Source organism: Pseudopipra pipra, chromosome 24, assembly GCF_036250125.1.
Source record: "Pseudopipra pipra isolate bDixPip1 chromosome 24, bDixPip1.hap1, whole genome shotgun sequence".
Taxonomy (NCBI): domain Eukaryota; kingdom Metazoa; phylum Chordata; class Aves; order Passeriformes; family Pipridae; genus Pseudopipra; species Pseudopipra pipra.
In genome coordinates, this window is record NC_087572.1 from 1847501 (window position 1) to 1874822 (window position 27322).

The 27322-nt window shown below is 66.6% G+C and overlaps 2 protein-coding genes across 2 annotated transcripts in view; both read right to left on the bottom strand.

Annotated features, from left to right (window-relative positions):
* Window positions 1–2804, bottom strand: part of PEF1 (penta-EF-hand domain containing 1) — a 3681-nt gene extending 877 nt beyond the window's left edge. Inside the window, exons 1-4 of the mRNA XM_064635460.1 lie at window positions 2774–2804; window positions 2219–2441; window positions 1429–1584; window positions 782–925 (exon numbers count right to left, since the gene is read on the bottom strand). Coding sequence (XP_064491530.1) covers window positions 782–925; window positions 1429–1584; window positions 2219–2441; window positions 2774–2791 — 541 coding nt within the window. The 5' untranslated portion in view covers window positions 2792–2804. The remainder of the gene's footprint in view (window positions 1–781; window positions 926–1428; window positions 1585–2218; window positions 2442–2773) is intronic.
* A 796-nt stretch (window positions 2805–3600) lies between these two features.
* On the bottom strand, window positions 3601–25786 carry COL16A1 (collagen type XVI alpha 1 chain). The gene is made up of 71 exons (XM_064635459.1): window positions 25680–25786; window positions 24533–24645; window positions 22569–22631; window positions 22315–22432; window positions 20727–20850; window positions 20365–20640; window positions 20195–20275; window positions 19810–19941; window positions 19364–19417; window positions 18479–18514; window positions 18020–18046; window positions 17799–17861; window positions 17608–17649; window positions 17487–17531; window positions 17248–17283; window positions 17014–17076; window positions 16841–16885; window positions 16662–16757; window positions 16527–16565; window positions 16224–16268; window positions 15917–15952; window positions 15676–15792; window positions 15549–15584; window positions 15410–15445; window positions 15242–15331; window positions 15093–15137; window positions 14924–14959; window positions 14745–14798; window positions 14481–14597; window positions 14370–14405; window positions 14156–14263; window positions 13947–14069; window positions 13821–13874; window positions 13712–13753; window positions 13593–13628; window positions 13328–13381; window positions 13192–13260; window positions 13031–13075; window positions 12871–12897; window positions 12726–12791; window positions 12546–12599; window positions 12414–12467; window positions 12272–12325; window positions 12101–12145; window positions 11898–12014; window positions 11442–11477; window positions 11136–11216; window positions 10948–10992; window positions 10614–10658; window positions 9438–9491; window positions 9272–9325; window positions 8877–8930; window positions 8704–8748; window positions 8547–8600; window positions 8420–8455; window positions 8096–8158; window positions 7907–7978; window positions 7651–7704; window positions 7514–7558; window positions 7255–7299; window positions 7099–7152; window positions 6929–6982; window positions 6745–6795; window positions 6511–6600; window positions 6358–6393; window positions 6184–6228; window positions 4904–5092; window positions 4735–4801; window positions 4480–4656; window positions 4067–4144; window positions 3601–3967 (listed from the first exon to the last, which is right to left on the bottom strand). Exons 2-71 carry the CDS (start codon window positions 24606–24608, stop codon window positions 3765–3767), a joined length of 4839 nt encoding a protein of 1612 aa, XP_064491529.1. The 5' UTR covers window positions 24609–24645; window positions 25680–25786; the 3' UTR covers window positions 3601–3764.
* Between the last annotated feature and the right edge of the window lie 1536 nt (window positions 25787–27322).

Consider the following 27322-nt stretch of genomic DNA (forward strand, 5'->3'; position numbering starts at 1 on the left):
CCCAGAGGGAGAAACACTGGCTGTGTCCTCCTGCCCTGCTGGCACACACCCCCCATGTCCCACATTCCCCATGCCCCACATTCCCCGTGTCCACCTCATGTCCCACACATGTGGGGTCTATGGGGCCATGGGGCCTATGGAGCCCATGGGACTTTTGGGGTCTATAGGGCTTATGGGGTCTATGGGGCCCGTGTATCCTGTAGGGCCTAGAGATCCTATAGGACCTGTGCAGCCTTTAAGCCTATGGGGCATATGTGGCCCATATGTGGCCTGTCTGGCCTATAGGACCTGTGGGGTATATGGGGCCTACAGGCCTGTGAGCCCATCTCCCACCAGCACAGTGTTCCCTTCCCACACTTCCCACCAAGGGTGTGCAGGGGCAGGGCTCCCCAGAGGGAGGAATCAAACCATGGCACAAATTCCAGACATTTTTCCCCCCTTCACACACGCCCAAGAGCTCCTCCCAGAAAAACAGGCTCGAGCCACATACCATTTAGGGGGGGAACTCTGGGCTTCCTTAAGGAAGGAAGTTTGTGCCACAGCCCTGCTGCAGCTCATCACCTCCTGTCCCGTGGGAAGCTCAGTGCCAGCTCTGCTACGGCCGGATTAGCCAGCCCAGCATTCCCAGGATGCACAGGAGGCACCTCAGGAGCTCAGAGACCCCCCAGCCTGGATGCAGGGACCACACCGGGAGGAGTCACCGAGCCCGGCTGGAAATAAACCTGGAGCAGAGCCAGGATGCTCGGGATGGGCCAGGCTGCTGTCCCTGACCCTCACCCACCTTGCTGGAGCTCAGTGAAGCTGATGGAGCCTGACTGGTCCCTGTCATACTGCTGGAAGAGGCTCTTCCACTGCTGGATGAAGCGGAGCAGGGCGGAGAATCCGTACACGTCGATGCGCCCCGACCGCGTCTTGTCGAACATGTCTGGGCAGGAGGGAGCAGGAGCAGGGCAGTGAGGAGTGGAAACGGTGCAGGAACTCCCAGGCAGCCCAGGATCTGTGCCATGGCTTCTCCCAGCCCCAAAATCCCCCCCTCACCACGACTGAGATCAACTGGGACCATTCCATCCCTGAGGCTGGTAAGAAACGGCACCAAAGCCTCACGTCGGGGCAAGCTCTGGGTCAGCCTCCACATCACTGGGGTTCTCCTTCTCTTTCTTCCCTGGCTCTCTGGGACCTGGGGCTCACTTGGCCTTGAGCAGAGCTGGGGTCCCCTTTTCCAAGCAGGATTTTGGGCCCCTGATTCGTTTCCTCCCCCAAAAGGGCGCCGGGAGCTGCTCGGTTTGCCCAGCCCTGGCTCCAGCTGCTCAGGGGAGCGATGCCCAGGGAACAGGGGAATGCTGCAGGGATGGGCTTCACCCCGGCACAGACTGACCCCAAATGAACCAGATTAAAAGCAGGAAGAGGGGTGGGAGACCCCAGACTCACTGATCATCAGCAGGCAGGTCTCATCGTTGAACGACGACCAGTTGTTGTTGACCAGCGCCTGCTTCAGCTCCTTCACGGAGATGAACCCGCTGTGATCCACATCCACCGTCTGGAACCAGGAGAAGGCCTCGGGGTCCACACCTGGGGGGGCACTGCCTGCGTGGGGAGAGGCCATCAGTGGTGTCACCCCCTCAGAGAGGCCACGGGCTGGTCTGTCCCTGGGGGTGGCTCACAGGGACGTGGCCAACACCCAGGGCCAGTCAGCGCTTCTGCTCCAAGCGGGTTTTACAGCTGTGGGATCCTGGGAAAACAGGTCAGGGAGGGCTGGGATTGGCACATGGTGCGTGGGGGCTGAGAAGGGGCTGTAAACCAGTGGAGATTCAGGATGGACAAGGAACTACAGTGCTGCCCCATAAACCTGGCAGTGCCAGGGGTCGGATGTGGGGTGTAAAGTTTTATTGGTGGTGCTCAGGGCTGTGGCCTCCTGGCACTTCCTCCTCCTCCTCTTCCTTCCTTTTATTCTCTTTCTCCTCCTCCTCTTTCTCCTTCTCCTCCTCTTTCTCCTCCTCCAGGACGTTAAAATAATAAACTGTGACTTCGCCTTCCACTCACCAGTTGAATTCTGCTGAGCTGGGTGAGGGGCAGACGAGACCACCCCTCCTGGCACGGAGTGGGGCTGGCACACGGTGGGGATGGGGATGGGGACCCCCTCAGCCCCGACCCCCGACCTGAGGACCCCCCCGACCCCCGCTCTGCCCCAGGACCGCCACACAGAGACCCTCGCACTCACCTCCTGGGGCCGCCCCTCCGTAGGGCCCGGGCTGGGGGCCACCATAGGGGCCGCCGTAGGGACCCCCGGGGGGGGGCTGCCCATAGGGACCCCCAGGCGGGGGCGGTCCGTAGGGACCCCCGGGTGGGGGGGGCTGTCCGTAGGGCCCCGGGGGTGGCCCCCCGCCGTAGGGAGCCCCGGGGTAGGGGCCGCCCGGGGGGGCCTGTCCTGCGCCGGGGAAGCCCTGGGGAGGGCACAGAACCGGGGTGAGGCGGGCACCGGGACGGACCCCGCGACAACTCACCCCGCGCCCCCCGCCCCGCCGGCCCGGCCCCCTCTCGCGGAACAGCCTCCGGTCCGACTCCCGACCCCGGTCTCTATCCCCGGTCCCTGCCGCTGGTCTTGGTCCAGGTCCCGGCCCCGATAACCATCCTGGTCCCCGGTCCCGGTCCTAAGTTCCCGCCGCCGCCTCCTGTCCCCGTCCCGATCCCAATCCCAGTCCGTGGTCCTGGGTTCCCGCCGCGGCCCTCGGTCCCGGTCCCCTGTCTCAATCCCGGTTCCCGGTCCCGGTCCCACCTGTCCCGGGTACGCCATAGCGCGCCCTCCGCCCCGGTGACGTCACCGGCAGAGCACACGCCCATTGGCTGAAAAATGCGTACGCGAGGAGACCCCGCCCCCGGGAAAGGCGGGAACGCGCGAGAATGACGTAACCGGGGAGTCCTTAAAGCGGCAACGGCGCCCGGTCGGGGTGGGCCCCACCGTGTCCCCCAGGAGTCGCATCGGGAGCTGCCCGGGAGCAAGGCTGGAGTTCCCCGGGAGCAACGCCGGGATCAGCCTGAGAGTGGAGCCAGGATCCGCCTGAGAGTGGGGCTGGCAACCCCCCAAGATCAGGGTCGGGATTCCCCTGGGAGCAGGACTGATACCCTGCCTAGGAGCAGGGCTGGGATCACCGTGGGAGATCATCTGGGATTCCCAGATTCCAAGCATGGTCAGGATCAGACCAAGAGCAGGGCCACGATGAGCCTGAGAGCAAGGCGAGAATCCCAAGATGAGAGCTCGGATCTCCCCAGGAGCTGGGCTAGGATCCCCCCCAGATCATCGCTGGCATCTCCTGGGATCAGGGCTGGGATACCCCCAGGAACTGGACTGGGATCCCCCAAGATCACACCTGGGATTGCCCGGAAGCTGAGCTGGGATTTCCCCTGAAGCAGGGCCGGGATCCCCTGGGATCAGGGCCGGGATTCCTCCCAGATCCCCTCATCCATCAGTCCCAGGGTCACAGGGAGCTCGCCCGCACCCCCACTGGGGTGGCCTCAGGACCAGCCAGAGCAGCATCCCAGGGGAACAGGGCCGAGGACACGCAGAGACCCCTCTGTGCCGATGACGGAGCGGGAGGCGCGGGGGCACCAGCACAGGTGTATTTGCGGGGCAGGATCCACCCGCCCTCGCGATCCCGACGGAGCTGTACAACCCCCGATCCCAGATCCCACCCCCCCGGGACAGGCACGGCCCCGGCACAGCGGGGAAACAACAATATTAACAGCAAAGCCGGGGGGCGGGGGGACCCTCAGCCGAAGGGGCCCTTGACGTTCTTGGGCTGGAAGAGGGGCTGCTCCATGGGCACGGCCCCCAGGCACTCTGCCGGGCTGCAGTGCCCCGCCTTGCCCGGCTGCCCCGTGGCACCGGGGGGGCCGGGAATGCCAGGGATGCCCTGCTGCCCCACGGGGCCCGGGGGGCCCATCTTCCCGTAGCCTGGCGGTCCTTGGGGACCTGGAAGAGATGGAGAGACAGAGGGAGGTGACACGAAGTGCCAGGGCGGCAGCAAGCCCCTGCGTGGGGCTGGTGGCCACATGGAGGGAGGGGGCTCACCTGGAGGCCCTGGGGGGCCGCTGTCCCCCATCACCCCAATGCCCTTCTCGCCTTTCTCTCCTTTGGCACCCGGCTCACCTGGAAGGGACATGGATGGAGAAGGGTGAGACCCTGGCACAACCACAACATCCCAGCACCCAGGGACACTGGGAGCATCTTGGGAATGCTGGGAACACCCCAGGGACACTGGGAACATGCCAGTGACACTGGGAACATCCCAGGGACACTGGGAACACCAGGAACACCCCGGGGACACTGGGAACATGCCAGTGACACTGAGAATGCCCCGGGGACACTGGGAACATCCCAGGGACACTGGGAACACCAGGAACACCCCGGGGACACTGGGAACATGCCAGTGACACTGAGAATGCCCCGGGGACACTGGGATTGCCCCCAGGAGCAGCACCTACCCCGCATGCCCGGCACGCCCTGCCGCCCCTCTCTGCCGATCTGCCCCGGCATCCCCGGGGAGCCGGGGGGTCCCGGCCGGCCGGGCAGCCCATCCTTCCCGGGGGGACCGGGTCTGCCCGGGGACGCCACCATCTCCACCGGGAAGTGCAGCCGGGAGGTGTAGTACGCCATCCGCTCTGCGGGGACAGGGACAGCTCAGTGCCGGCGGGGACGGGGGTGGGGGTGTCACCTCGTCGCCACCGCCCCGTTGTTACCGTCAAACATCTTGTTCAGCTCCTGCCGGATGAACCTCTTGATCTCGTCGTAATTCACCACGTCTCCCTGGGGGGACACGAGGGGACACACGCGAGGGGACACGGCCACCGCGCCCCGCGGGGAATGGGGGTCCCGCACCCCCCCCTCTCCACGGCCACCCCTCCTTACCATCATCCCCGGCGGGCCCGGCAGCCCGGGGCTGCCCGCGGGTCCCGGAGTGCCGGGGGGGCCCCTCTCTCCCGCGGGTCCCCGTGGCCCCACGAGGCCCATGGAGCCGCTCTTCCCTGGCCCCCCGGGCATCCCGGCTCTGCCCTTCTCCCCGGGGTACCCTCTTTCACCGGGGGATCCGGCTTCACCCTGCGGGGATGGGAGAGGCGGGGCTCAGCCCCGGTACCTTGAGAGGGGCGGAGGGGTTCTGGGATGGCTGTGGGATGCTGGGATGACTGTGGGATGCTGGGATGACTGTGGGGTGCTGGGATGACTGTGGGGTGCTGGGATGGCTGTGGGGTTCTGGGATGGCTGTGGGATGCTGGGATGACTGTGGGATGCTGGGATGACTGTGGGGTGCTGGGATGACTGTGGGATGCTGGGATGACTGTGGGGTGCTGGGATGACTGTGGGGTGCTGGGATGGCTGGGAGGTTCTGGGATGGCTGTGGGGTTCTGGGATGGCTGTGGGATGCTGGGATAACTGTGGGGTGCTGGGATGACTGTGGGGTGCTGGGATGACTGTGGGATGCTGGGATGACTGTGGGGTTCTGGGATGGCTGTGGGATGCTGGGATGACTGTGGGATGCTGGGATGACTGTGGGGTGCTGGGATGACTGTGGGGTGCTGGGATGGCTGGGAGGTTCTGGGATGGCTGTGGGGTTCTGGGATGGCTGTGGGATGCTGGGATAACTGTGGGGTGCTGGGATGGCTGTGGGGTTCTGGGATAACTGTGGGGTGCTGGGATGGCTGTGGGGTTCTGGGATGACTGTGGGGTGCTGGGATGGCTGTGGGATGCTGGGATGGCTGTGGGGTTCTGGGATGGTTGTGGGATGCTGGGATGGCTGTGGGGTTCTGGGATGGCTGTGGGGTTCTGGGATGGCTGTGGGATGCTGGGATGGCTGTGGGATGCTGGGTGGCTGTGGGATGCTGGGATGGCTGTGAGGTTCTGGGATGGTTGTGGGGTTCTGGGATGGCTGTGGGATGCTGGGATGGCTGTGGGGTTCTGGGATGGTTGTGGGATGCTGGGATGGCTGTGGGGTTCTGGGATGACTGTGAGGTTCTGGGATGGCTGTGGGATGCTGGGATGGCTGTGGGATGCTGGGATGGCTGTGGGATGCCGGGATGGCTGTGGGATGCCGGGATGGCTGTGGGATGCTGGGATGGCTGTGGGATGCTGGGATGGCTGTGGGATGGCTGTGGCACAGGATGGCTGCAGTGGCACAGCCAGACTCCCCTCACCTTCTGTCCTGCTGGTCCCGCAATGCCCGGCTTTCCCGGAGGACCCTGAGGACACACAAAGGAGCAGGGTGGCAGGGATGTCCCCACCACGGGCACCCTGGGGACACCGTGAGGATGTCACGATCCAACTGTGGGTCCAGCTGGGCAGGAGAGCTCCAGAGCCCACATTCCTACCTCTTTCCCAACGGGTCCATCTGGTCCCTGCTCCCCCTGTGAGACCAAAGTGTGAGACAGTGACCACCACAGTGGTGACCACAGAGTGACCACTGGTCACCAGTCCTCGAGGTCCCCACGGCACTGGGGTACCGGGGGCTATGCTGCACTCACCGGTGGTCCGGGGTGTCCCGGGGGTCCCGGCTGCCCTGGCATCCCTGGCAGACCTCGCTCCCCCACGGAGCCACGCTCACCCTTCAGCCCCTGCACGGAGGAGGGAGCAGGAGCACCACAATCAGCACAGGATGAGGATGGGGACCCCCAAACCCATTCTCCATGGCACCCACCCAGCCCCATCCCGACCCCACATCCCACGGCTGGGGCTGTGGTGGGGGCTCCAGGACTCACCACTCCAGCGAGGCCAGCGGGACCCGGCTGTCCCGGGCTGCCAGGGGGTCCCTGGGGGCAGAGACAGGGGTGTCAGCGGGGGGGCCGTGGGTGATGACCCCACTCCTGGCACCGGAGGGAGTCCCTGCTGTGATCCCCCCACGGGCACCCTCCTGGTGCACCACGAGGGGCGGGTCCAACTTACGATGAGCCCTGGGGGTCCCTGCCGGCCTTGGGGTCCCATGGGCCCGGGGTCACCCTGAGGAAGATGGGGTGATGAGGAAGGCAGGGTGTTTAGGGGGAAGGCAGGATGAGGAGAGGCTGCACGGTGCCCAAGCAGCTCAGTGGTCCCACGCCCACCCACCCCTCACTCACCTCAGCTCCCGGCCGGCCTGGGCTCCCCGGGGGTCCAGGTTTGCCACAGTCACCCTGAAAGGAGAAAGGGACATTGTGAGCAGAGCAATGCATGGATACCCTGGCTCAGGACTCAGGACCCTGGGGATGTCACCACAAAGTGTCCCCATCGCTCACCTTTGGTCCTGGGAGACCCGGGTGTCCCGTCTTCCCCTTGAAGCCCTGGAGAGAGAAAAGAGCTGGGTGGGGGTCCCAGCTCCCGCCAGCAGAGCAAGGCAAGGGACCCTGACCAGGGCCCCCATCCTCCCCCTGGGTCTCAGTGTCCCCAGGAACACACAGTGGGACAGTCCTGGCTCAGGGGACCCCCAGGCCTGGCTGCAGGGACATGCCAGGCACTGAGCGCCAGGGAGGGGTGACAAGGAAAGCTGTCACTCACCGGAGGACCCATCATCCCTGGTGGCCCAGGGGGGCCTGGATCACCCTGGAGAGAAAGAGACACGGGGTGGGAGTGTCCTGGGGGGGTTGCAGGGTGTCTGTCCCCCACCAGCACCCCAGAGAGCCCCCAGGCCTCACCCGTAGCCCCGGCTTGCCATCCTTGCCATCCAGTCCTTCCAAGCCAGCGGGGCCCTGCGGGGACAAGGTGAGGATGTCAGAGGGTGGTTTGCACTGAGGGGCTCTGGGGGTCCCTGAGGGACCTGCTCTGGGCACCCCAGGCCATGGCAGCAGATCCCTGGGGAATGGGAATAGCCAGTGATGCTCCCAGGAGCACCATGACATGGGTGGTCCTGCCCCCTCTGCCCCCGAGGGTGACACATGGGGAGGGTCTTACCTGGATGCCCGGAGGTCCTGGGGGTCCAGGGGGTCCTGGCATCCCCGTGGGGCCTCGCATGCCCTCACTGCCCTGTAAGAGCCACAGGAGGTCACGGGCACAGCTGGGGCACCAAACCAGGCCACAGCCCAAGGGACGAGCGGTGCCATCACACAGCCACGTCCCGTGGCACTGGCCCGTGGCACTCACCTTCTCAGCCATGGGCCCTGGTGGCCCAGCTGGACCAACCTTCCCTGGGAAGCCAGGGGGACCCTAAAGAGAAGGGGGTGATGAGTGAGGGGGGTCCCAGGAGCAGAGTCCAGCCCACGCATCCCGCTGCCTCCAAACTCATTTTAGCGGGATTGCTCTGGGGCTGCTCCCTGCATCTTATCCCACGGGATGTGCCCATTTCCCCTTGTAGAACCCCCCATCCCTGGCCCCATGAGGACATGGGGACACAGAGCCAGGGATGGGCATCACCTCCCAGGGACACCCTGCTGTGCTGGAGCATCGCTCCCAGCAGGAGGGACTCACCGGTGGTCCCGGGAAGCCAGGCTGGCCCTGGAAACCCTGTGGAGAGATGAGAGCTGAGCCAGACCCCAACAGCCACGCCCTGCCCACTGGGGGTCCTGGGGGTCCCTGTGCCCCTGGCAGTGCTCACCTGATCCCCCTTCTCGCCGGTGCTGCCCGGGAGCCCCCGCTCTCCCCTTGGTCCCTGTGGAATGATGGGATGAGGTGGTGGGGAGCACCCCACTGCACCCACAGCCTCCCCCCTCCCTCCCCACAGCCCCCCGGGGGCCGTCAGGGTGGGCACCTACCGCGGGCCCTGCGGGACCGGGGGGCCCGTCCATGCCGGGGGGTCCCTGGGAAGGCAGGAATGGGGTCAGATGGATGAGGCTGGAAGGGCCTCAGCCCTGGTGCCCACGGTGAGGGGGCACCTGGGAGAGCCCCCAGCCCCTCTGCCCCCAGAGCACAGCCCCGAGGGACTCACCAGCTCCCCTTTCTCCCCGGGGGGGCCCACGTAGCCTCGCTCGCCTTTGATGCCCTGGGGAAGGAAGGGGATGGAGGGCACAGAGTGGGGCACTGGGCAGGGAGGGGACACGGATGGGACATGGAAGAGGAAGGATGGGGGCACAGGCAGGGCATGCACAGGGCACAGATGGATGGGGCATGGAGGAACAGGGCAGTGGATTAGGGCACTGGGAACGTGTGGGATGGGACTGGATGGGTGGGACAGGGATGAGCCCTGCAGGGACACGGTGTTTGGTGCCCACTGAGGGTCCCCCAACTGCAACATGGGGGGTCCCAGTGAGCACCAGGAGGGACATGGGGACCCCTGAGGGGATGGGGGCTGGCAGAGCCTGCCTGGCTCCCCACAGTACTCACGGGCAGGCCGGGGGGGCCCATTGCACCGGGGTAGCCGGGCTGTCCTGGAGGTCCCTGTGCAGGAGGAGGAGGAGGAGGATGAGCCACCTGCAATGCCCCAGCCAGGTGCCCAAAGCCCACAGGGTAGGAGTGTCCCCCCCCTGTCCCCTCCTCCAACCCCACTCACCGGCTCCCCTTTGGCTCCAGCGAGCCCAGCAGGGCCACGTTCCCCTTGGAGACCCTTTGGGGGGAGAAGAGAGGAGCTGCAGGGGGTCTCCTGCAACCCCTGCCCAGGGCTGTGCCCGCCTGGCAGCAGGACCCCATAGGGTCTGTGATCTCCACCAGCCTCCCTGGGCACCAGGGAGGACCTGTTTGGCACTGGCTGGGCTCCCTCCACCCACGGCACAGCCATGGGCACCCGGTTCAGCCTGAGCCCAAGTGCTCAGACCCAGACACTGGCACTGCTGCCTGTGCCCCCCACGCGCTGTGACCCACGGGCAGGACCCACAGCTCAGCCCTGGGGGGCCTGCATGGGGTGCCCAGCTCCTGGCACCCAGCACGTGCCCCAGCCTGGAGCCTCCCATCCTCCCAGGGGACAGCTGGGAGCCCCTGGGCTCCGTGCCATGGGACCTCAGGGTGGGTTAGTGGGGTGACGTGGTGCCCAGGTGACACGGGCTGGACAGGACACGCTGGCACACGGCAGAGCGACGACCCCCAGAGCCCCCCAGAGCCCCAGACAGACCGTGGTGTGACATTAGTGGACGAGGGGACACGAGCAGGAGGGCCGGATCCTCCGAGAGCCGCCGGCACAGCCCCACCACCAGCTCCTGCCGGGAGCGAGCGCGGGCGGGAGCAGGAGGATGGAGATGGAGATGAGGATGGAGATGGAGATGAAGATCAAAGTGGAGATGGTGGTGGAGGCTGAATGACCACAGAGGAGAGAGCAAAGGAGGAGGAGGATGAGCCCAGGCAGCGCTGGCTGCACAGAGGATCCTCCTGGTCCCCACGAGGGGCTTCCCTGAGGGCAGCTGCCACCAGGTGCCACCCAGCCCATCCCCTGGGGTGGCAGGTCCCCGGCACACCAGGAGCCACTGAGCTGAACCAGGTGCCACGATGATGGCACCAGGACTGGCGAGTGCCAGCGCCAGATCCCTGAGCTCAGGAAGGTCATTCCCAGATCCCGGTCCACCGAGAGCCCCTGCTTTGGGATGGAGGAGGTGGAAATGGCAGGATGGAGATGGCGTGGAAGAGAAACAGGGCAGCTGTGCTGCAGCTGCTCCCAGGGGGGGACAGGGACAAGGGACACAGCCAAACCAAGCGGCAACGACACAGGGCACAGAGCAGAGCCGTGCTGGGTCCTTACGGGCAGTCCGGGTGCGCCCGGCGTTCCAGGAAAGCCTGGGGGGCCCTGAGGGGAAAAACAGGGAGGTCACGGCCCGGAAAGGGCACGGGGGAGCCTGGGCTGAGCCCTCGGGGTGCCACAGAGCTCCTGCTCCATCTCCAGGCTGGCAGCACCTTCACCTCCATCTCCAGGCTGGGACGTCCAGGCCATGCCGTGCCCCTCTGCCCATCACCACGGCCTCAGGGCACGGGGCAGCCCTCTTGGCAACTTGCTTTTAGGGCCTCCAAGCCCAACAGAACCACACCATGATGGCCACACAGCCTGGCAGCCCCTCACCCCGGGCACGGGTACTTACGATGGGCCCGGGTGGTCCGGGGGGTCCCCGCAGTCCTGGTGAGCCCTGGGGAGAGACTGAGGTGTCAGGTGTGACCATGGGGACAGAGGGGAGAGAGACCACCTCTGAAGGGCACCGAGGGACCAGCCATGGCCCCTGGGAAGGGCTGGGATGGCAGGGGGTCCAAGGAGGGGTTGGAGCTCACTCACCTGCTCTCCTCTCTCTCCAGGGATGCCCGGGGCACCTGGCAACCCAGGATGGCCAGGACAGTCAGTGTCAGGGCTGTCACCCTGCAGGGAGTGGGGATGTGTCAGAACCCCGGGCTGGCACTGCCCACTGCCCACCACTGAGCCCTGCCAAGCCCCCCCAAAGCAGCCTCTACCCCCCTGAAGCCCCGTCTGCTCCCACGATGGGGGTACAGCCTCTGCAGCACCCTGGGAACCAGGGAGTTGGACTGGGTTATCAGCTCATCCCCAGGAGCAGGGAGAGACCAGGGGGGGACACTCTTCACTCACCCGAGCTGCCTCCTCTCTCGGGAACTGGGCAAAGCACTGGAAGAAAACCCAGGAGTCACCAAGGGATCAGCCCGGAGGAGCCGTGGGGCACAGCGGGGCTCGGAGCCCCTCACCCCACATCCCTCGGGGGCTCAGCACCCACTGCTCCAGCCTGCACTGCAATGGGACAATCCCATCCTCCTCCCAGGAACCCCTCTGGGGCTGGCAGGGATTGTATGTGTGTCCTGCCCACATTCCCAGCAGGACCAGTGTGCCCCAAGCGTGTCCAGAGCGTGTCCACAGTGTGCCCTGAGCGTGTCCAGAGCGTGCTCAGAGCGTGTCCAAAGCGTGTTGCTTCCCACAGCTGCCACACCACCCGTGGCCCAGGGAGTTGGGAGCGTCTCTTCACCTCACCCCCCCCAAGACCAGGGGATTTTGGGCACCCAGATTCCCACCCGGAGGTGTGGAAATACTCACGCGGGCACAGCTCTCGCTGCCGGGGGCACCCGGCATGCCCCCGTCCCCCTTCTCCCCCTCGACACCCCTGGGGGCTTCCAAGGCTGCCTGGAGCTGGGCACAGTCCCCACAGAGAGTCTGGGAGGAAGAGGGGGAGTCAGGGGCGCCCTGAGGCGTTTGGGGTCCGCAGGGCAGGAAAAGGTGACACATCCCCACACTCTCACCTTCAGCACCTCGATGTTCCTCTCAGCCATGACGGCCAGCGGCCCCTGGGAGAGATGGAGGGAGGGATGGAGGGATGGAGGGATGGGAGGAGGGAGGGAGGGACTGTCCCACAATAGGGGAGCAGGATGTGGGGCACAGGGGACACTGCCATGGGCAGGGGCACCACCTACCAGGTCTCCAGCAGGCCCAGGCAGTCCTGGCAAACCGTTGTGTCCTGGCATTCCCTAAATCCAAGGAGAGAGTGGATAAACCCCCGTGCTAAAAGCTGGGCAGCACCAGTCCTGCTCCCATCTCCTGTCCCCTGTCACTCACCTGGCGACCGGGGGCACCGGGGGGGCCGGGGGGACCAGGGGCTCCGGGGGGACCCTGCAAGACCCCAAAACACAGTCAGAGAGAGGCAGGGGGTGAGGTGGGGGTGGGTGGGGGGTGCAGCACAGCACCCACCTGCGGGCCTGGCTGTGGCTGCCAGGACATCCCAGTCCACAGCCCTGGGGCTCCCTGGGGACGAGAGAAGGGGAAGAGGGGGGAGAGAATGTGATGGAGGGGGGTGCTGAGGGGGATCAGGGTGTGCCCGTGGGGGTGAAGCAGAGCCAGGGGTGCCCATGGGCACTTCATGGCACTTACTGGCATCCCGGTGTAGTTGGGGTCCTGGCGGGGGCTGAGGGGGCAGGAGCACTCCCCGGGGTCTCCCTGTGGAGAGAGAGGAGGTGAGGGCAGGGAGGGCAGGAGGTGGAATGGGGGGTATGGCCCCACCCAGACCCCAACTCACCTTCTCTCCCTGGGCACCCTTCTCCCCCTGCCAGGAGGAAAGTGGAGTATGAGCGGGTGGCCCCTGGTGCCCCCAGTGCCCCCCACCCACAGTGAGCATGGGGGGCACCAGCTCAGCCCACGCTCTGGGCACGGTCCCCCCTGGCACCCCCCGCACGTACCGGCTGCCCACCGGACCCGGGGAGCCCCCGCTGCCCTCCGGGGCCCTGTGAGGAAGAGGAGGGTGAGGAAGCTCCCTGGCTCGACCCCTGGCACGGTGACTTTTAGCCAGGGTTGAGGGGCTGGGGGGGTGGCAGTGCCCATCCCAGAGGGCAGGACATACCGGTGGCCCTGTGACACTGGTCCCTGGTGGTCCAGGAGGTCCCACGGCACCTTTGGGCCCCGGAGATCCCTGCAGAGGAAGGACAGCAGGAGTAGGGGGCAGGGGGGGCACGGAGGGCTGGGGGATGCTCCCTTACCTTGGCACCTTTCTCTGCTGCCATCCCCGGGGGTCCCTGGGGTCCAGGGGGGCCCTGGGGGCACGAGAGGGTGTTAGTTGTCCCAGACAGACCCCCAGTGAGCTGAGGGGACAGCATTGTCCCCAGGGTGGGCCGGCCAGGACCCCCCTGCCACTGCCCACAGGGAGGGCTGACGCTGCAGGGGGATGATCCCCCCACTTGCAGGAATTGGGGGGCTGGTGGCTGTCCCATCTCCCAGGACTGGGCACCCTAAAATGCTACTCACGGGTGTCCCGGGGGGTCCGGTGCTCCCGGGGTCTCCCTGGGAAAAGCAGAGTGTGTGAGATCCGGCAGAGCAACCCGGCACAGCACGGCACGGCACGGCATGGGCACCCCAAAACCCACCTGTGGTCCCGGCTGGCCGATCCCCCGCGGTCCTGGCTCACCCTGGGGAGATGGAGGGGCAGTGAGGTGCCCTCAGGACCCCCAGCCCCAGCCCCTGGACCCCGCTCACCTGCAGCCCCTTCAGCCCGGGAGGGCCCCGGACCCCCGGCAGCCCCGGCTTCCCCTAAAACACAGCAGGGTCACCCTGAGGGCACGATGCCACTGGGCACCGTGCCCATGGGGAGGGGGCACTCACGGGTCTGCCTGGCTGGCCGATGCCAGGGGGGCCCTGGTCCCCTTTGGGTCCGGGTTTTCCTGGGATGCCAGCCACGCCCGAGAGGTCCCCGAGTGGAGCAGCACCCAGCTCGCAGGGGTCTCCCTGTGGAGGAGGGGATGGGAGAGGGATGGAGGGGTGGGGGACACCACAGTGACAGGGGACAGGTCCCCAAAATACGGGGGTCTCACCTTCTCGCCTTTGGGGCCGGCCGGACCCCTGATTCCAGGCTCACCCGACAGCCCTGGGACACCGGCCATGCCCGGCGTGCCCGGGTCCCCGGGGCTGCCAGTGTCCCCCTGGCAAAGAGAGGGCACGTGGGGAGGGAAGGGACATGGCACGCAGGGGTCACAGCCACCTCTGCCATCACCAGCCCCGCTGGGACCCCCTCCCAGGCCCTCTCACCTTCTGCCCCTTCTGCCCAGCGTCGCCCGGTCTGCCCTGGGGAAACGGAGGAACGGGTCAGGCTGGAGCATCCCCCCCAAACTGGGCACTGTGGGCACGGGGGGCACTCACCGCTCTGCCCGGGGGGCCACTCTGGCCCCTTTCTCCCGGCGGTCCTGGCACAGCCACCACTGTCGCTGCCCCTTGGAGGGCCTGTGGGGTGGGAGGGCACTGCCCGCACGGCTCCCCCTGCGCAGGGACATCCCGCTTGGAATGTGGCTCTGCTGTGCCCACCTCAGGGCTGTCCCGTGCAATGAGCTGCACAGGTCACAGCTGGGGAGGTGGCACGGACAGGGCAGGGAGAGGGGTCCCGGGGGTCCCCATGGCAGGGCTCACCTTCTCTCCTTTGAGCCCCCGCACACCCGGGTCACCCTTCTCTCCCGGGAGCCCCTGCACCGAGAAGCCACGGCAGAGGTGAGACCACGGCCCCCAACACCCGGCTCCTGCCCACCCTGGGCTGCCAGCACCCACCCTGAGCCCCCACAGCCCCCCTGCCCACCTGTGCCCCCACTCACCGGTCTGCCCGTGGGTCCCAGCTGGCCACCGTCCCCCTGAAACGGAGCAGGGTCAGGGACAGGGGCATGGTTGGGGTCAGACAAGGCTGCCCCAACCCCATGGGGTGATCCAGCCGTTCCCACTGACTCCAGCCATGCGGGAAGGGGGGTGGGTGTGGGGGTTACTCACCTTCTCACCCTTGATCCCAGCCAGCCCAGGGAGCCCCAGGTCACCCTGCTGAACACCCCCATGGTCACACCCCCGGCACCCCCAGCAGCCCTGGGGTGACCGGGGTGTCCCCCCAGCACGGGACGGGGGGGCTCAGCCCCAGGACTCACCGGCAGCCCCGGCTCACCCTCAAACCCCTCGGCAGGGCCCCGGCGCAGCACGGCGAGGACACGGACATCGCAGGACAGGCACGAGTCCCCCTGGGGGGTGGGACAGGGGACAGCTCAGGGGGCTGCAGGGGCTCAGGGGGAGGGTGGGACAGAGGGTTGGACACTCACCTTCTCCCCCTTCATCCCCTGGATGCCACGATCTCCCTGGAAAGGAAACACAGGAGCTGGGCTGGGTGCTGCCAGCACGGGCTGGACGGTGCTTGGTGTCCCCAGAGGGGGACAAGCCAGTCGACCCCATGTCACCTACCCTGTCACCTTTGGGTCCTGCAGGGCCGGGTCTGTCCTGGGAAGGGGGAATCAAAGGGAGCATCAGGGATGCTGAGATGAGCCCCTGCCCTGCCCTCCACCCCACAAGCCCCCAGGTTCAGACTCACCGAGACCCCGTCCCTGCCGGGCGCTCCGGGCTCTCCCCTGGGTCCTGGTTTGCCGGGCACCCCGATGGCACCGAGCATCCCCTCAGTGACAGTGGGACACACCTCACACGGTTCACCCTGCCCAGGGGGGACAGTGAGACACAGCCCAGGCCGGGGGGTCCTTGGAGTGGCCCCCGAGCAGCCCCGAGGTGAGGGATGGGCACCGTGGTGGGGCGAGCCAGCACCAGCCCATGGCACCTACCTTGTCTCCTTTTGGCCCCAGGGCACCGGGGGGACCCTGTGGGAGGAAGGTGGGCAGGGGGCTGCTTCAGGGAGCCCCGAGGTGAAGGTGTGCCCTGGCAGTGCCACGGAGCTCCCCCTGATTCTCCACCAGCTGTGGCACTGGATGATCCCAGCCCCGAGCCAGGCCGCCGGATCACTGGGTGATCCCAAATCCCTCTCAGCTCCTGGGCTTGGATCCCGCCACTGCTCTGGCCAAACAGCCCCAACCCCGAGCCAAGAAACCCGTCCCTGACCCCGGGCCTTGGCTCCAGGCTCCTGGTACTCACGGGTGTCCCAGGCGATCCTCCGGGTCCAGGAGCTCCCGAGCTGCCCTGGAGCCAGAGATGGGAAAGCCTGAGCCCAGAAGAGGAAAACACCACAGCCCTTGGCACCCCTGGGATACCCTTGTCCCCCCGGGGGGGTTCCTGCCCCTCAAGCCAGGTCCTTGGGCCACCCAGCTGGGGCTTGAGCAGGTGGCAGCTCCACCAGCCAGCACTGGCTCAGCAGTGCCAGATCCAGCTCCTAATCCCAGTCCCCACCAGCCCCCCTGGGCAGGGAGGGGCAGCTGGGACCCCCTTCCCTCCACTCACCTTCTCTCCCTTCGGACCCGGGGGGCCACCAGGGTCACCCTGGAAGGGACAGAGGGTGGTGTTAGCTCTGGAACACCTCACCCCTTCCCACGGCATTGCCCACTGGGCATGTCATCCGGGCACAGGGGTCCTTACCGGCTTCCCTGGAAAGCCAATCCCTGGAGATCCTGGCTTCCCTGGGGGTCCCGGCTCGCCAGCCAGCCCCTCGGGTCCCACAAGGCCAGGGTCACCCTGGAACACAAGGGAGGTGTCAATGCCAGTGCTGGCACCGGGTGCCTCATCTCCCACCTCCTCCCCCCCAGACCCCCACCCACCTTCTGGCCCTTGGGGCCCACCACGCAGATCTCTCCGGGCCGGCCCTGAGGGAGGGGAGCGGGGTGTGAAGGCTCTGTGTGTGCACCCCACGGGCAGGCTGGTCCTGCAGCTGGACCCCACTGCCCAGGGGGTGCCCAGGGGGCAGGGGCAGGTACCCCCTGGCACTACTCACATCACGCCCTGGGCGCCCCGGCTTGCCCTGCAGTCCCCCATCGCCCTTCTGGCCCTTCTGGCCCTGTGGGACAGATGAATGTCACCTGTGCTGTCACCTGTGGCATCACCCACACTGTCACCCCTGCTATCCAGGCTGGCCCCGGCAGGTCCTGGCACCGCTGCTGCCACCCCAGGGGACACAGCTCAGGTGTCCCTGCCGCAGTGCCAGGACCCACAGAGGGGCTGGACTCACCTTCTCCCCGTCAGCACCGGTGGCCCCGGGGACACCCTGCATGGGAACAGCAGGAAGAAGTGGGTGCCCACGGGTGGGCTTGTGCAGGGTCCTCTCTGTTCTCAGCTCCACTCCTTTCATCCCCCCACCACCCACCCACAGAGCTGGACCCTCAGGGCTGGACCCCGGGCACACCAGCCACGCAGGGGGGGCCACCACAGTGTCCCCACCCCGTGTCCCCACAGCCGAGTGTCACTCACCACCTCTCCACGCTGCCCCTTCTCGCCCCGTGGCCCCTCAGCACACTGGGGAGGAGGAGAAGGAGGTGAGGGGGTGGCAGAGGTGGGGAGGGGGGCTCAGGGAGGGTCGGGGGGGTCTCACCTGCACGGGGCCGCCGGGGTGGGTGCGCACACAGTCGATGCCCTGCAGAGGGGGGAGGCGGCTCAGGGGCTCTGCCCAAACCACCACGGCCAAGGGTGGGGGGCCAGGAACACCCCCAGGGCAGCAGGACCCCCATATGGCAAGGACCCCCCAGAAGGGTCCCCACCCAGGACGTGGTCAGGGACACTCACACGGTCGCCCTTGTCCCCCTTGGCACCGGCGGTGCCGGGCAGGCCACGCTCACCCTTGGTGCCCTGCAAGAGAGGGGAGGTGTGGGGCACAAAACGGGCTCAGGTGTCCCCATGTGTGCCCACAGCAGGCCCACGGCTCCAGGCAGGGATGCTCCAGGCACAGAGTGGCCACATCCCTGCCAGGGCTGGGCCCTGGGTGTCCTGGGGGGTGACAAACCTACCTTTGGACCTGAGGGACCGAGTGTGACCTGGGGAGAGAGGAGGGAGATGTCCCGGAGCCCCCCAAGGTCATGGTGGCTCCAAATGGCAGCAGGAGAGCCCTGACTCCACCGTGGTCCCCATCCTCCCCACGCCCTGTCCCCAAGTGCCACCTCAGGAGCTCCATGAGGGGTCCCAAACACCCACCAGCCCCCCACCAGCCCCCCCACACCTCCAGCCAGCGGTTGCTGCAGCAATGGGGCCACATCTGGAAGGGATCAGAGACCTTCCCCACAGCCAGATGTTGCAGGGCCCCAGGCCAGGAGGAGCTGTGGGTCGTGGGGGGCCAGTGGTGATGACAGAGGGGTGAGGGACACCCCTGAGCCAGCATCCTGGTGGCTTTTGCTGTCCCCAGCTCTCAGCCCAGCCAGGCTGGGCCGGGGTTCCCCTGTCCTGCCAGCACAGCCCAGTGCCACACTCACGTTTGCTGATGCCATCTGTGCTGAGCAGGGCGGGCACTGGAAGAGACAGGGATGGGGGCTTGGACCAGCTCCACTCACTGCCCATGGCACCCCAAACCCTACAGCACCCAGCCCTCCATGGCACCCACACCCCCGTGGCACTGCCTCGCTCCCCTGGGCACCCCGAACCCGTGGGGCTGCCCCAGCAGCATCTCCCCACCAGCTCAGGGGTGCCCGTGGGTGGGCACAGGGAATGTCCTGGATGGAGAAGGGAAAACCCACTGTGTGTGCTCCCTGGGGACATGAAGAGCCTGGCACCCGGCTCTCCCTGTGGCTTTGTGGCTTGACCACGGCCCCTCCAGCCAAACCAGCCACTCCAGTCTGCTCCCATGGGATCGGGGACAGGCAGGATGGAGCTGCAGGACAGACCCTGTGCTCTCACAGGCCTCAGCCCACACTGCTGGACCTGATCTACACCCCTGGGATCCCCAGCAGGATCCCACCACTGGGACACAGCAGCCCTGAATCCCTGTGGCAGGACAGGGATCACACAGACATGCAGGGCTGAGGAACAGGAGCACTGGAGACGCTTCCCAGCTCTGGCAGCGCTCCGGAGACGCTCGGAGGGAACAAAGAGGCCCTTGGCCATAGCTGGGATCTCTCCAGCAGCAGCAGAGAGCAAGTGGGGCCTCAGTTCCTGCTCGGGGGAGCAGAGCAGCCGCTTCTGCCCTGCTTTTCCAGACCTGCAGCTCTGGCAGCAGCGGAAAGTTCCCAAATGCCGCGGGGCAGACCCAGCCCAGGGGGTGGGTGGGCCCCTGGGATGGCACCGGCGGGAGGAAGGGGAGTGGAGCTGGGAATGGCAGGACCAGGGCAGCCGGGCTGGGACACGCTCTGCACCTCCCTCACCTTCTCCTTGGGATCCTCCTTCAGGCTGCTCCTCCCCGAGGTTCTCACCGGCTCCTGTGGAGAGAGAGGAGCACCCCCGGGTTATCCCAGCTGTGCACTCCTGGGCGCTCCCTCTCCACGAATCCTGGGTCATCCTGCCTGAGACCCCCATGGATGAGACCCGTCTCGGCCAGTGCAGACAGTGGTGGGACCACAGGAGCCGTCCCCTCCCGCATTCCCAGGGCCCCGGTCACCGCCAGCTCCCTCCCTCGCCTGGCGCGGTGGAAAGAGCGAGGCAGGGATTTTCCAGGGGCTGGATCCGTGCGGCTGCGGGCTCAGCAGCACCGGGCACGGCAGCTGAGCCACTGCCCATCCCGCGGGGCTGGGACCGCTCCCCGTGCTGGGATGGGGATGGGGACGGGGATGGGGACGGGGATGGGGACGGGGATGGGGACGCCGGAGCTCACGGTGCCCAGCGGCTCCTCCAGGCAGAAGCAGCGGGTGTAGACCCGGCCCTCGGGCTGTGGCACCATCTCGATGAGGTTGCTGCTCTGCATCAGCTCCGCCTGCCGACGGGTCTTGGGAGCTTCCGTCTGGCACTTCGGGGAGAGAGAGCTGCTGTGGGGGGCTGCCGAGGGGAGAGCCGGGAGCCCCGGCCCCGCCTGAGCAGCCGGTGTGACTCAGGAGAGGGATGTACCCACGGGGACAGGCACCGCGAGCAGGAGGTGACCCACAGGGGAGAGACCAGCCCTCACCGTGCCTCAGTTTCCCCTCTGGGGAAAACCCTGCCTGTGCACAGGGCAACTCCAGGGTCCAGCTGGGATGGGGGGGGGGGGGTTCGGAGGCACTCACCCCGCTGGCCGAGATCTCACAGCACCCCTCCTGCCGGGCCAGCTCGGCATCACAGTAGATCTGGGCTTGCTGGATGTCAAACTGCAGTGGGTGGGGGTGGCAGGTCAGGGGTGGCAGGTCAGGGGCGGCTCCAGGGGTGGCAGGGGTGCCCTCACCCCACGGGCACTCACCCGGACCGGGGTGCCACGCACGGTGTCCAGCCCCAGGAAGGTGTTTCCCTCCAGGGCCAGCGCCCGCCGCGGTGCCAGCGGCTTGGAGGAGATGGAGGAGCAGTCGAGGTGGACGGAGACGGCGTGTCCCTGCACGGCCACCACCACCTTGTGCCACCGCCCGTCGAACAGGGACGCCACGGCCTTCCCCGCGAACACGGCGCTGACGAACGCGGCCCCTGCTGCCCTGGCCTGGAACTCCAGGCTCTTCTCGGGGCCGTGCACGGACAGGGAGAGCTGAGCACAGAGGGGACAACACTCAGGGACGGCTTCTGGCTGTCCCCGCGCTGCTGGTGCATCCCGCCGCCTTCCCGGGGCGGTACCTGGGGGTATCCCTGCCGGTCGGTGACCTGGAAGAGGTACCAGTGCTCCCCGGTGCTGTTTTTCTTCAGCAGCAAGGTGAAGATGAGGGTGAAGGTGGGGGGCAGCCCACGAGGAAACACCTGCCTGTGGGGATGGGTGTCAGGGGCACTGGACCCTGCACCAGGCTCTCGGACTGGAGTTGGCACCAAGGCTGGTGGCAGCACCCATCCCCGTGGCACCCATCCCTGTGGCACCCATCCCTGTGGCACCCATCCCTGTGGCACCCAGTGGCAGCATCACCCCAAGAGCCCCCCGTGAATCCTGCCAGACTCTGTCCCCACCGGTGGCATCCCAGATGCCATCGTGGTGGATTCAGCACCAGCTGCACCTTCCCCATCCCTGCCCCACCCCCTGCACCCCAAACACAGCCCTCCTGGAGTGGCTGCAGCACCCAGGGCCACACACTTATCCCCACGGTATCCAATTTTCCCCTGGGAAGCCAGGAAATACAGCCACAACCCCCAAGGCTCCATGGGCTGGATGGCAGCCGTGGCAGTTCCCCAGTGGGACTGTGCCCAGCTCTCCCACAGCCCACTAAACCACTGGAAATATTTGCTCTGGGTTCTGCTCTGCTCTCGGCCTCAGCTCCACGCCAGCGATTTTCCAAACCACCCCTCTGGAGCTGGACCAAGTGATGGGGAGCAGGACAGACCTGAGGGTCCCCTCTGTTCTCCATGGGACACGGGGACATCCTCGCTGGGCACCGAGGTGGATGGGCACCCAGAGGTGCCCACCTGGAGCTAAGAACCTGGGTAGGGTGGTCATCCCCCACTCAGCACTCCCCACGGCTGGATCTGGGGTGCCACAGGCACCCAGCCAAGAGCAACACCAGTCTGGAGCCACCCTGAAGCCACCCCAGGATTTGGCTGCCCAGGTCAGGAGCCAAGGCCGGGTTTCCTCACCCCCAGGAGAGCCCCATGCCCGCTGTAGCTGCGTGCCAGCCCTGGGGCGATGTGGGGACAGGCTGGAGGAGGCAGCCGTGCAAACCGCAGCGGTTTCCTCCAGGAACAGCTCCCGAGGACGTGGATCTGCTCCCGCCTTGCCACGCTGCATCAGCCCTGCCAGCCCTGGCACTGTGGGGCGGCACAGCCACGGGCACAGCCGGGCAGGACGCCCCAGAGACAGGGAGGACGAGGGCCAGGCTCCGTGTGCCTCCCCCAGCAGAGCCCCCCAGGCCCCGCAGTGCCTGCTCGGGGCTGTGCAGCGTCCTGAGCTCGTCTAGACCCCGCGGGCGCCTGCCAAGCGCAACCACAGAGCAGCCACAGAGCCCTGGTTGCGTAAGGTTTGGCCACCACCCAGCTGAGCCGCGACAGCCCCTGATTTACTTTCTAGGAGAAGGTGTTTGGGCAGCCCTGGGGTCCCCTGCATCTCCCGGGGTGCTGTGGGGCTGCCTGGTGCCCCCAGCACGAGCTCAGGGCAAAGCCCACCCAGCTCCCCTTGGGTTCCATCCTTACAACACACGGGGATGGTGCCCGGGGGAGCTTTAGTCAGCCAGGGCCACCCCGTGGGTCACACCCAGGGCCACCCCCCGAGCCCCCCCCCACTCACTGGGTGGGCTGGACCAGGGGCACAGCCCCCAGCCGCAGCACTGTCGGCCCCCGGGGGCTGCGGATCTTCTTGACGGACGAGATCCTCAGCAGGTCGAACCTTTTAATCAGGTTAAAACCTGCAGGGCAGAGCGGAGCAGGTGAGGCCTGCCCCTGCCACACCGTGATGCTCCCCAGGCAGGGCACAGAGCCCACCCCCGGGGTGCCAGGGCTGCCCAGGGACCCCGTTTGCAGGATGAGAGAGGCTTTCCTTACCCGTTATGTTCTCATACTTGTCCCCAGCCAGGTCCTCGTCCCAGAGCTGCGGGCACAGCTCCCCTGCAAGGCAAATCAGCACATCACCGTCACTGCAGCATCCCCAGGGGCACAGTGGGACAAGCAGGGTGGCAACACACAGAGCTCCCCAAGCTCAAGAGGGTCTTGTGATGCTTCCAGGAGCTCACCCCAGCCCCTCAAAGCTGCTGGCAGCACAGATCCAGCAGGGATCTGCTCCCACAGCAGCACTGGCTCCTGGGTGCCTGGAGGAGAGAAGCTGGAGCCCTCCAGGAGCAGTTTGGAGGGGATAGGCAGTGAACTAAGAGCCAGCCCCTTCATCTCCTACAGCCAGTTCACCAGGTGAAACGCTTTTCCCAGTTCCTGTGTGTTTTGCCTCAAAACATTTCCGCAGCTGGAATCAGCATCAGGAGACTCGGACGGGTGCCATGGACACCCACAGTGGGGAGATGGCACCCAGGGCTGCCCTCTGGCCTTCCTGTCCCATCCTGGTGACAGCTCAGACCCAGTGGCCCAGGGGACAGGCTTTAGGGTCCAGCCAGGGGACAGCAAGAGGCTGGAAATGCCATGTGAGCCGTGATCACGGGGATGTTGCTGCTGTTTGCACTGATAAATTACTGCTTCAGCAGCATCAATCCACCTCCTCTGAATGCACCAGATGTTGAGAGGTGTGAGATAAAAGAGTAAACAAGGGGGTAGTGAAAGAGGAATTTGTTTTGTCTCCATGCACACCAGCCTGGAGCAGGGATGGCCACCAATTCGCTCACCTCTTCCTTGGTTGTTCTTGGGGGGATGTCTGACCCCCCCTCCAGCCCCACTGCCCACCTCCATCTCTTCCCTCAGGGAGGGCCCTCAGGCACCACCACAGTGCTTCTCCCCCAGGCTGACCGCTCACATGGGGTCAGCAGTGGTGTGGGGGGGTGCCCTCACCCTCGGGACCCCCGACACGGCAGCGGCAGGGGGGGCTGCGAGTGTCCCAGCCGGGGGCAGAGCTCCCTCCTGCTGGCGCTGAGATCATCCTCAACAGGCCAGGGGATGGAAAGCAGAGCATAAATCACCCCGGCCCGATCCCTTTGAAGCCTTTCCCAGCCCTGGTGCAGATCCTAAGGGAAAATCTCATCTGTCCAAGCCTCATAGCCCTAAGAAAAGGCCAGGAGATGGGAGGCCACGCCGTGCCAGGCAGCAGGAGCTGGTGCCGGCTATGGGTCCCTCCCACGGGCAAACCCGGGCCCCCCAAACGAGCCACTGCTCCACCCCCACAAAGCCTGATGCAACCACGGCGTCGCTGCCAGCGGCTCCTCCCCGGCATCCGCCTCGAGCTCTTCCCACACCGGGACCCAGGCACAGCGACCCCGTGGCCAGGGACACCCCGGCAGAGACCCCCGTGGGCTCGGCCATCGTCCCTCTGTCCCCCACTGCACGTGGGCAGCCTCCACCACGGTGTGGACCGTGGCCAAACCTCTTCCCAGCTGGCAGCTGGAGGCCAAAACTCCCTTGGGAGCTCTGTGCATCCCTGCCACAGCCCTGAGAGGTCCTGGCTCACCTACCCCACACGTGCTGCCGGACGCGCCGCCGGCGCTGCCAGCTGGCACCGAGCGTCCCGCGGCCGGAGCACGGCCAAGCCCAGTCCCTCCACGAGCACGGCCAGGGCTGCGGGGGCGATGCCGGGGTGTCCCTGGGCTGGCTCCCCATGGCTGGGCTCGCTCAGCTCTCCCTGGCCCCCTGCCCACACGGGATGCTGAGCAAAGCCCCACAGCCTGGAGCAGCCGGCGCTCAGCAGGGAGCCGATGTCCGTCCACAGCCACCGCTCCAGTCGTGGCACGTGGGGACCGCGGTGTCTCCAGCCACCCTGCCATCCCTAGGTCTGACCAAACCCTCCCCAGGAACATGCAAGGAGGGGGCTGCTCCCGTGCAGACCCCGAGCCCTTGCTCATGGTGTCCCTTACCTTCCGCCGGCGGCAGCTCCTTCCCCTCGCAGGCACCGACGAGCGCCGTGAGCACGAGGGCCCAGAGACCCCTCATGGTGCCCGTGGCAGCAGCTCAGGGCCAACACAGCTGCCTGCAAGGGAAAGACATTGGGTAGCAGCGGGATGGGCAAGCAGTGCCTGGTGGGCACCAGTCCATGGTGGGCACCAGCCCATGAGGTTGCCAACACTGGGATACTTCCAGCAAAGCCACCAGCATGGAATTGGTCCTGACCCTCTTGGCCATGGCTCTGTCAAATTTTGGGGTTCAGTGCGGCCTCCCCCCATCCACTGCTGGATCACCATCTGCTCCACACCCACCCCAAGCACACAGGGCAAGCCCCAGCATCCCGTGGGTTCAGTCCAATCACAGCACCTGGATTCGCTCCAAACATCCGGAAATGTGAAGACTGAGGTTCCCCAGAGTGGAACTGGGCACCTACTGTATGAACACCCCAGGAAGGTCTCACTCCCTCCTGTTTTATCTCCCAGTCCCGAGTGGATCCCGGGGTGTCTCAGGCCCTGCAGGTCACCCCGACCTGGCCTCCCTCCTGCTTCCTGCCACGAGGCAAGGCCGGGCTGCACGGAGGGAGACGGAGTCGGGACAGACCGGACACGCTCCGGCTCCACTGGCTGCTGCCAGAGCGGGACGTGAATCCCTGAGCCTTCATCCCATGCACAGCACCCGGGGACCCCCGTGAGCGGGGACCCCCGTGAGTGGGGACCCACCTCTGCACTGCCTGCACTGGGCTCTCCCGCACCCCCTGCTCTTCCCTGCCTGCGACCCAGCCCCCCTATCCCAAAACACAACCCCTGCACCTCCCGGCTCCCCTCTGCTGCCTCCCGGCTCCTCTGGTCTGCCACTGCCTGCACCCACCCCTGCTCCCACCCCTGCACCCTTTGCCCACCCCTGCACCCACTCCTGACCCCCCCTCAGTACTCCCCGCCCGCTCCCCGCCTTCCCTACCCCGCACCCTCCGCACCGGCGGGTCCCCACGGCCCCGGGGCGGTGATTAACTCCTGTTATTAACGGGGAATCCCCGGCTCGCCCTGTCCCGTCCCTCCCCGCCGCGGGGCCGGGCTCAGCCGGGCTGTGCCCGCTCCCGGTGCGGGGCCGTGCGGGGCTCACCTGCGCGGGGCTCGGCGGGGACGGGGCTGCCCGGAGGGTGCGGGACACTGGGAACTCCGCCGCGGGACACCGGGAACTCCGCCGCGGGACACCGGGAGCCGCCGCGCCGCCCCCGCCGCCTTCCCCGCCTCCCTCCGGGGGGGGCCCGAGCCGCCCCCCAGCGCTGCCCGCCCTCCGCCCCCCCCCCCCCCCAACCCGGGGGGGCCTGCGCCGCCGCCCGCCTTCGCATCCCCGCCCTCCTCCTCATCCTCCTCCGCCCCGGGTGCCTCCCCCGGCAGCGCCCTCCTTCCCCTCCCCACCCGCCTTCTCCCCCTTCGGGGGGCTGAATCTCCGCCCGGAGGAGGGGAACCCCGATCCCGGGGGTGGGAGCGAAGCCCCTTCCTTGGCTGTCATCCCTGTGGAGCAGCTCTTCCTCCCCACGGGGACCGGTGGTGGCACCGCTGGCCAGAACGCCTGTCCCTGCGGGAGGAGGGTGTCCCTCGGAGGATGGTTCTCAGGGATGCTCCTCCACAGGCTCCCGGCGGAGCAGCTCCGGGCAGACCCCGAGGCATGGGGGCAGCCAGACCCCGCTGTGACATGGAGCTGCTGTCCCATCCCCTGTGCCCGGGGTGGCCTGGGGACAGCCTGGCTCAGAACAGGGCGCCTGGGGTCAGAGCCCCGAGACGGGATCCCTGCCACCATCCCTCCCGCTGGCACTGTGCTGCTCCCAAGTCCCCAGCGGCAGAGCTGCTGACTTCCCAGAGCCTCGCCAAGCCCTGCAGGGATTCGGCACCCATCCCAGCTCCCAGCTCTGCGCCGCTGGGACGTGCCAGCCTGGAACACTGCCCCAGGGCCTGGCTGCCCAGCTCTGCTCCATCATCCCCTGCTCACACGTGCCAGGGCACCCCGATCCCCCACAGGCAGGGAGGAGGCAGGGAACAAGCCCACCTCATGCAAAGTTTGGGTCTGGGGGACTCCAAGCATCCACTGGCACCCCTATCCCTGCATCCCTGCTCCCAGTGATGCCCAGCATGGCACCGGGCCCTGGCTCAGCTGCTTTCCTCCCAAATTGTGATGAATCTATTTAGGCTGCAGCTTTACAAACGCGTGAGGGACGCATGTATCTCCATAAAGGAGCTAATTAACAACTGCTGTTTAGTCAGAGACAGTAAATAAGCTGTCGTGGGCAAACCCAGCAGCTCCACTCTGCCAGTCACTCACCCGCCAGCCCCAGACGTGGTGACAGAGCACTCGACGCTCCTCTGAGATGCCTACTGAGGTAATTAAGGGTAATTAAAGCAAGTGGGAACAAAATACAACGAAACTTTTATAATTCCTGTTTTTTTGATGATTATTCACCTCGAGCTGTTCCTTGTTTGGGGCCACCCAGCAGCAACGAACCCGGTGCAGGAGCACTAGTGGGGTTTGTATGTCTTGTGGGCGGGGGGTATGGCCCCAAAACTGGCCCCACAACCCACCCCAAAGCCACATCTCGCCCCACGGCAGAGCAAGGATGGAGGGCAGCCTTGTCCCTTCTTCTCCAGCCAGACCCCTTACATGACCAGCAGCTTCCAGAACCCTCAAGTCAGCTGTGAATGAATTTGGGGGGGTCACACCCATCCCTCCCGCTGCCCATCCCGTGCCTCAGTTTCCCTCATTTCCCA

Excerpts from the sequence above, each read along its gene's own strand:
- COL16A1 (XM_064635459.1), bottom strand. The coding sequence starts at position 24,608 with ATGAGGGGTCTCTGGGCCCTCGTGCTCACGGCGCTCGTCGGTGCCTGC. Across the intron at positions 15,138-15,241 it reads AGGGTGAGCCGGGGCTGCCG|GGTGACCTGGGGCTCCCTGG; the intron begins GTGAGTCCTGGG and ends GGTGTTCAGCAG. Across the intron at positions 3,968-4,066 it reads CGGCCCCCCAGGGCCTCCAG|GTCCCCAAGGACCGCCAGGC; the intron begins GTGAGCCCCCTC and ends CATCTCTTCCAG.